Source organism: Lissotriton helveticus, chromosome 12 (assembly GCF_964261635.1).
Source record: "Lissotriton helveticus chromosome 12, aLisHel1.1, whole genome shotgun sequence".
Classification (NCBI taxonomy): domain Eukaryota; kingdom Metazoa; phylum Chordata; class Amphibia; order Caudata; family Salamandridae; genus Lissotriton; species Lissotriton helveticus.
In genome coordinates, this window is record NC_136073.1 from 913146193 (window position 1) to 913154857 (window position 8665).

The window sequence follows — 8665 nt, forward strand, 5'->3', positions numbered from 1 at the left end:
ACTACTTTGTAATGGATAGTCTACTCTGCACTAATATTGCGCAGACACACCAGCAAGACAACTGGAAAGGATGCAATCCACTTAATGTGTTAATGTGATCCAGATAATGCACTTTAGTTCATCTGAGAACTCTTCATATCACCATTTGCCAATGCTTGATGCAATTTCAGGCCTTTGTCTGACCTCAAAATGGCTGCCAGCACTCCTTGCAAGGGGATTGGTGGAGACGCCTGATTTGAAGATGGCCGCCGGTGAAATCTCGCTCTTCGCAAGGGGTGCACTTCTGCAGCAGGCACGCGACTGGGGTGGGCTCCTGGGTCGCGATCAGGAACGCAGCACCACAGGCACCACACGCAACTGGGGCGGACTCCCCAGGGCACAGCAGCACTTTTACGGCTCCGAGGCAGTGGAGCCGACACTCACCGCAGAGGAAGGACAACGTGACCGGGGTGGACTCCAGGTCAATGACGCAGCACAGCTCTGTGGCAGCGGAGCGCGCACAACAGGACAACAGGTGAGAGATGCAGGGTTAAAAATCCCATCCTCGTCGCCAATTGTAGTGTCGTGGACCTGAAATCCCGACACCGACACATACTTTATATTTCAGGGTCTTTATTCTGTCCTTCCTTTTCCCTGCTACTACTCTAACTGCTTCCCCCCACCTTGTCTCATGTGTCCTGGTCCTAGTGCCCAGCCAATTTCACAACATTACACATCTGAGAACTCGCAAACAAATAACCACATCTCGCTCCTTCTCAGGAAATGCACAAAACAAATCTGGAACTCCATACCAGTCCATATCAGGACTAACTCCTCCTATTTGTAATTTAAAAAAGCAGCTCAAAGTCCTCCTCGTCAACTGATCTCTCCCGTATGGAGAGCTATAACCTAACCGTTGAAGCCTACCCATGGCTGCGCACAGACACTTTGACATTAAGAAAGCTACCCCACTCGCCCCAGGACTATCTCCTATACCCCCCCTTGCCAAATCTCATCACAAGTTGTTATGCTCTCTTTGTTGACAAGGCCTTGTACACACTGCTGGGATAACTTACCCTGTTAGTGACACTGTGCGCTCTATGACGATATTATGTGATATGTCCTGTGCTATTGTTTATACTACTACTACTATGTTTTCTGTATATTACAATTGATCATGCTGTAAAGCACTCCGATACCTTTGGCTCTGGTTAGCGCTATATAAAACTCTTAAATAAATAAATACTCCCACTCAGTGTATCTGGCGAGGCTGTGCCACATTCATACTAGTCGGGTTGTTATATAGCCCCATGAACTAACACAGGATACTAGGTTAAAAAATCAATAACCCTTATATTCTGATTGCCTATTTCATTGTATACTGTTGGAAAATCAATCTAAGACTACAGTAGTGTCATATATGGTTTCTTTTATTTTTGTGTTTCAGCGTATGTTTGTGGATAATTTAAGCCTAGGATCCTCCACCAGGAAACAAGTTCTTAAACATAAGACTCCAATTCCCTCATCTGGCAGGTCTCACTGCCACAGAAAGTATCACTCTGATATCCCAAAACAGCAATAGTCTAAAGTAATATTAATTCCTCTTTTGTCTTTTTTCTAGATAATAGCCATGTCAAATGCAGACTGCTCAGGAAACACAACTAATGTTGCAGAATTTGGGCTGGGCTGGCCAGGCGAGGGACACCATCGCCACGCCCCGAGATCCTCCCCTATTTAGTAGTGCCATTTCCCTTCATCCAGTAACTACAGGCTGACGACCCGGTGGCAGGGGGTCTACGCCTGAGGCTGGAGGAACAGCGGAAGAACTTTCTAAGTGTTTGGACACTTGTACTTTGTATTTTATCTCACACGCGCCCTGCTGAAATAAGAGCAGGGGCGCGCTTTTAATTTGGGAACTCCTCTTCTCTCCGCTCCAAATCCCCTCCTGGAATTATTAAAATCTAACTGGTCACTCACCTGCCTCTCACTCCCAGGGAGCACCGGTGGCCGGCTGGGTGCAGGATACACCGGCGGACTCTCGGCGGCCGGAGGCGCCATCTTGGGCTGGGCTGGCCAGGCGAGGGACACCATCGCCACGCCCCTGAGATCCTCCCCTATATAAACAGCCCCTATGTGTCGGCGCAGCGGACGAGCGCAGCGGGCGCGACGAAGGCGCGCCGGAGTTGCGCCTGAGTTAAGCCCGTCTGCGCCCGTCCGCGGCCGACCGGGGCAAGGGGCATGTCACTCTGCCAGTCCTCCTGCATACACCCGCTCTGCCCTTATCTGTCTTCATGACCCCATGCTCCCTATCCCTGAGTCTTCCTCCAGGCTTGCATCTCTGGGTTTGCTCACGACTAGAACGGCTTTCCCTGAAATTACTTCCCTGCTGGGCACCACTGAACCGACTAGTCTGACTTCAAGATCTAGCTCCCTTCCACCCACCAGGGTTTGCAACCCTAAATACTCTGTGATTTATTTAAACACTCACTCTTTGGTTAGCCACCAGCTGGACATTTTCCATCTCCTAGAGTCTGAGCAACCTGATATTTTATTCCTTACCGAGACCTGGCTCACTGAAGACTCTTCCCCCGACATTCTGGCTGCAATCCCGCCGGGCTATTATATTCTCCATGTAAATCGCCCTCCGGGCAAAATGGGCGGCGGTGTTGCAGCCATCATTAGGTACCCGATTCGTTTTTCTTCATTGGTCACTACTGACATCCCTTTGACCGACTGCATGGTGCTCAGACTGGAGCAGCCCGGTTCGTCCCTCATATGTGTTCTGGTCTATCGCCCTCCCCAACCTATGCCCTGTTTTGTGACCCAATTTGGCGCCCTAATTTCCCAACTCGCCATTAACAACACCAATATATTGGTCCTTGGCGATTTTAATTATTGGCCTTTTGACGCCCATGAAACCCCTTGCTCACATGCCTTCTTGGATCTTATGTCAGGCTTGAACTGTATTCAGCACATTCTTTCACCTACCCATACTAAGGGCCACATCCTAGATCAGGTATGGACCTCCTGCCTTGACATCTCCACTCCTCTTGTCCTCCCTTGTCTTTGGTCAGATCACTTTATGATCACCTTTTCCTTGGCTGTGCCTTCCCCTATCATACACCCAATAGAAACCAACTTTACTGCTCGCAATTGGACCAGGGCTGACCTGAATAAATTTACTGTTTTACTTTGTACTTCCGTTCCCCCCACCACTGGGCCTATTGATTCACAAGCCCAGGCCTTGACCGGATGGCTCACTACGGCATCTGACTCAGTGGCTCCTTTAAAAATGGTTAGAGCTAGGCGCCGTCATGACGCCCAAAGATGGTTCACGGACGAACTGAGAGCACTGAAACTTGGCCTCCGTCAGGCCGAACGGCGTTGGCGCCGGGGCTATTCCCCTGAAACTAAATTGATTTTCTCCATCCGACTTAAAGAGTATAAGTCAGCTATATCTCTAGCTAAGTCTTTATATTTTTCCCCAAAAATTTTGAATTCTGATAACAAATCCAAGGACATCTTCTCAATAGTTGAGGAGCTGTCCAACCCAGAAAGAGTCACTATTGCACCTCTCCCCTCCCAGTTGCTTTGTGACTCCCTTAACCAATTTTTCGTTGATAAAATAGTTAAGATCAAAAATAGCATCCCCACCCAAGTTATGCCTACCTCTTTTCAACCTGTTGCTTTTTGCCCCCTATTAGATCCTCACACCCTAACCCAGATTCCCCTTATCTCATTGGATGGCTTTCTCGCCCTCCTACACAAAGTCCGCTCTGGTTCTCCTAGCGATTGCTGTCCTCCCACTGTTCTCCGTGAAGCCTTTACCGCTTGCCCTGAACCCCCCCTGGCCCTTTTGAACAACTCTCTTGCCACGGGCGAGGTTCCTTGCTCTTTTAAGCAGGCAGAGGTAGTGGCCATTTTAAAAAAACCCTCGGCAGACCCTTCCGTTATGACCAACTTTCGCCCAATATCCCTCCTCCCTTTCCTCAGCAAGGTTTTGGAGTCACACGTTACTCACATCCTTGGCTCATTTATTGAGGAATCTTGCTTTTTGGACCCCCAGCAGGCCGGATTCAGACCTGCGCACTCCACAGAGGCAGTTATACTATCTGTCATGGAGGAGTTGCGCATAGGAGCCGACACTAACATCTGTCAGGCTCTGGTGCTTCTGGATTTATCGGCCGCCTTTGACACGGTCGACCATAATATTTTGGTCGGCCGTGTCAGGGAGGCCGGTATCCAGGGCACCGCACTGGACTGGGTCCGTTCTTTCCTGACCAACCGTCAACAGGCGGTCAGGCTGTCCCAATTTTCAGCGAGGCAGGTCGGGTTGACATGTGGGGTCCCGCAGGGTTCCTCCCTGTCTCCCCTCCTTTTTAATTTATACCGGCTCCTCTGATTCGATCCCTCCAAAGGCTGAATGTCACTGCGTTCAATTACGCAGATGACATTCAACTGGTCTTTACCATCGACAAATCGGAGGAATCTATTTCTACTTTTCAAACCACCCTCAGCTTCATTAGTGAGTGGATGAGCTATAACCATCTCAAGCTCAACCCCGACAAGACCGAGCTGGTTCTTGTCGGGGGTCCCTCCAACCCCTGGCAACCATCCTTCTGGCCGACTAACTTGGGCAGTCCCCCCTGCCCGACTAACTCGGCTAGAAGTCTGGGGGTGATTATTAGTGCTGACTTGTCTATGAAACATCAGATCAGTGCGGTAGTGTCCTCTAGTCACTTCCAGCTCAGGAAGATACGAAAGATCTCCCGCCTCCTTACCACAGAGGCCCTTACCCTGGTGCTGTTAGCGCTAGTCATCTCGAGACTTGATTATGCTAATGCGCTTTATGTAGGCATCCCTGACTACCAAGCCAAGAGGCTACAACAGATTCAAAATCAGGCTGCTTCTCTGATTTTTCGCCAAGCCAAGTACCAACATGTTAGCCCTCTCTTGAAAAGCCTCCACTGGCTCCCGGTTAACGCTCGTTGCAAGTTTAAACTGGGCTGCATAATTTTTAAATCCCTTGCAGGTGGAGGCCCTTCTTTTATTTCCTCCCTCCTTCACCCCTACCTTCCCTCACGCAACCTTCATTCGTCCCAACTGGCTCTGTTATCAGTCCCCAGATTTAAGAGGAAGAAACACGGTGGTCTTAGGTTTTCTTTCTTAGCCCCTACCTTCTGGAATGCCCTCCCTCCCCCTCTAAGGTTGCCCCTTCCATACACCAGGTTTAGATCCCTTCTTAAAACTTTTTTGTTTACTGATGCCTATAACTAGTCCTGTTGTCCACTTCTTTATTTCTTTCTTTGTTTCCTCAGCACCAGCGCCAAGAAACCTTCAGGTGTTAGCTGCGCTATAAAAATCTTTTTAACATAACATAACATAACATTCCCTCATCTGGCAGGTCTCACTGCCACAGAAAGTATCACTCTGATATCCCAAAACAGCAATAGTCTAAAGTAATATTAATTCCTCTTTTGTCTTTTTTCTAGATAATAGCCATGTCAAATGCAGACTGCTCAGGAAACACAACTAATGTTGCAGAATTTCTACTCACTGGACTGCAGGTTGTTCCACAGATGAGGCCGTTCCTCTTTCTTATATTCATGACTATGTATTTGTTAATTGTGTCAGGAAATGGCCTCATCATACTAACTGTGTATATGGAAGTCAACCTTCGCTCTCCCATGTACTTCTTCCTTGGGAACCTGTCACTGTTGGATATCTGTGCAACATCCAATGTGATGCCCACCTTACTCAGTGGGCTATTGACAGACAGCAATGTCATTTCTTTTTGCAAGTGTATGATACAATATTTCTTCTTTACCTGGATGGCATCTGCTGAATGCCTCCTCCTGACAGTAATGGCCTATGACAGATATGTGGCCATATGTTATCCTTTACATTACCGAAGACTCATGGACCGGAGGCGCTGTATTCAATTTGCTCTTGGATCTTGGATGACTTCCTTTATTTTGATGGCGTATGCGCACTCTCTAGTGAGTACAGCAGAGTTCTTTGGCATCAATGAGCTAGACCATTTCTTCTGTGATTTAGAACCTCTTCTTAAAGTAGCCTGCTCTGACACCGCCCTGATTAGATTAGTTGATTTTATTTTGTCAGCTGGTGTAGTATCACTCCCTTTCACATGTATTGTGATATCTTATTTATATATTATATCAGCAATCCTTAAAATCAAGTCAAATAAAGGGAGGAGTACTGCCTTTTCTACATGTAGCGCCCACCTGGCGGTGGTCAGCACATTTTTTGGCTCACTGATCATAATGTATATGGTGCCGACAGCCGGACAGTCACTGAATACAAACAAAGCCTTATCGCTATTGTACACTGTGGCCACCCCGATGACTAATCCTTTTATTTATGCTCTGAGAAATAAGGCGATAATGGAGGCCTTCAGGAAGCATTTAAAGAAGATGCTGTGACCTATACATGGCTAGAAATCTCAACTTGCGTACCTAAAGATTGTGACTGTATAAGGATGGCTGTAATTGATATGAGTTGTGACCTGGGTATGTCTTGCTGCTTTATGTGTTGTGTTATGGCATGGTCATTGTCTTCCACACGTGTAGTGCACTGCAAAAGCATGTCCAGACCTTAAATTCATTTTTTTATAAATACTGGTGGTTTAATTGGGTTATACCTCTAGGTTTCGTTTTATATCCCTACTAGGATGCACAGTCTAAATATGTTTGCATATTTCCAGAAACATTTGTGTGTAAAATCATAGCACCTTGAAATCAAACTGTCACTGGTGGTCAAACTATTACTTATCAAAGTAATATATGAAGCCCTAGATTATCTAAGGTAAAATGTAGGTAGAAATGGGCTCACAATTATATGCAGCACAAATTTAATATATGTAGATGTGATCATATATAAAATCAAAATGTATACCCCTGCAGACAGTTTTAGGGTCAATAAAGTTTAAAATGCAAGTAATTCTTTATTTAAACACAATAGAAGCTGACTTTGACTAGTACCTATGAAGAGAAAGTAACGATTCTGCTTCTATACACTATTCATCTTTGAATTTCTGTGTAGATGCTGTTGTTAAAGAGTTGTTATGATGTAACACTATTGACAATTTCATTATAAATTATGTATAGCTAGAATTCCAGTGAAAACTTTGTTGTATCTTTTCATGTACTCATTTGCAGGTGTTTCCGCTGTAGTATCATTGGAAGGGCTGTCTAAAGGTGTGCGCCATTCTGCTCATTTCATGAATAGGTTTAGTGTGTTTTTAACAAACTGCAAATGGTTGTCCTTAGTACCTCATTACACATGCTTTATTAGTGGCCAATTTGGAGTAGTTGGCTTAAAAATGTATATCAGATGAGGCAATTAGCAGGTACATCTCATTACGGTAAAAATGGCCTAACACTCTTTTGAATGCTCTTCAAGGTTTAATAAATACCTCAATTCTACAGAGATGTAATAGTTCTTATGTAGATGAATGTCAGTTTGAAAAGTATAATATGTACTCAATGTGAGTGACTTCACAGATATGCTTCAGGTCCTGTGTGGTGTGAAAGATTCTGCACATTAGTACGAGACAGATAATACAAGATTCGGGTGTAGCTTGCTTTTTACCTTCCAGTGTGAATTATGTCATTAAAGAGGCCACCAATAATGTCATCAATAATGTCATTTTACATATCATGACTGATGTATTATGTGAGTTCCTAAAAAGTGCATGGCAGGATACAGGTTATAGTTTGCTTACTGAACTATAACTGGTAGATTTCAGTGGTTTCACATTGTGAGTGACATTATCACCTAACTATAACATCATGTTAACCTATATTCAAGTCACTGACTCTACATATAAATAAAAAAATTCTACCTCTCCATCATATATATATATATATATACATATATATATTCACTGAAGAAACCATAGGTTTCAGGGACATTATAGTAAGACATTTGCTTTTAAAAACCATTGAAATTCGCAAAAAAAACCATAGGTTTCAGGGACGTTATAGTTAGAAATTAGCTTTAAAAAAAACATTGAAATTGACTGAAAAAAGCATAGGTTTCAGGAACGTTATAGTTATTTGGACATTTTACTCATACAAAACCAGAGAAATTCCACCGTTATAGTTAGTTCAGCTAACTATAACTCGCGCCCCCGCAATGCACTGCTGATGGCGACACATATTACATCATTATATATATATAGGAGCATACCCTTTGGCAGAGAATATTAAAAAAGAATGTGGGGCATTGAAGATATAAAGGTGAGTCATGGAGGAGAAGTCGAATGTTCTCATGTAGACGAGTCTGTTGTATAGGACAAAGGGATGCTATACGCTTTCATTATTAAAAGCAAATTGTGGCATCTCTTCTAAAACTAAGCATAGATCAACTTCTGTATGAAAATCTAAAAAAAGTAACCTTTTGTATATAGGTTTCTTAGCCCCTTCGGCGCTGCGCAAATTCTCCCGCTGTGCGGGAGAATTAATAAGTGGGCAGGATTTTGACCGCCCCGGCCATCCTTAGCACACACCCACCGTGATGTCAGACGGCGGGGGGCCATCCTGAGCACTGAAGTGGTTAAAAGAATTCAGTTATCTTCTTGAGAATATTAACACAACTCATATTTAGAGTCTTTGGGGGTTATTACGATAGCGGTGAATCCCCCACGGGCAGCCTGCTGGTGGTG

General features: G+C 44.8%; 1 protein-coding gene across 1 annotated transcript; it reads left to right on the forward strand.

The window, feature by feature from the left end:
• Positions 1 to 241: 241 nt before the first annotated feature.
• LOC144798218 (olfactory receptor 11A1-like) lies at positions 242 to 6422 on the forward strand. The gene is made up of 2 exons (XM_078668966.1): positions 242 to 514; positions 5472 to 6422. Exons 1-2 carry the CDS (start codon positions 242 to 244, stop codon positions 6420 to 6422), a joined length of 1224 nt encoding a protein of 407 aa, XP_078525092.1.
• Positions 6423 to 8665: the final 2243 nt, after the last annotated feature.

Excerpts from the sequence above, each read along its gene's own strand:
- LOC144798218 (XM_078668966.1), top strand. The coding sequence starts at position 242 with ATGGCCGCCGGTGAAATCTCGCTCTTCGCAAGGGGTGCACTTCTGCAG. Across the intron at positions 515-5,471 it reads CGCGCACAACAGGACAACAG|ATAATAGCCATGTCAAATGC; the intron begins GTGAGAGATGCA and ends TCTTTTTTCTAG.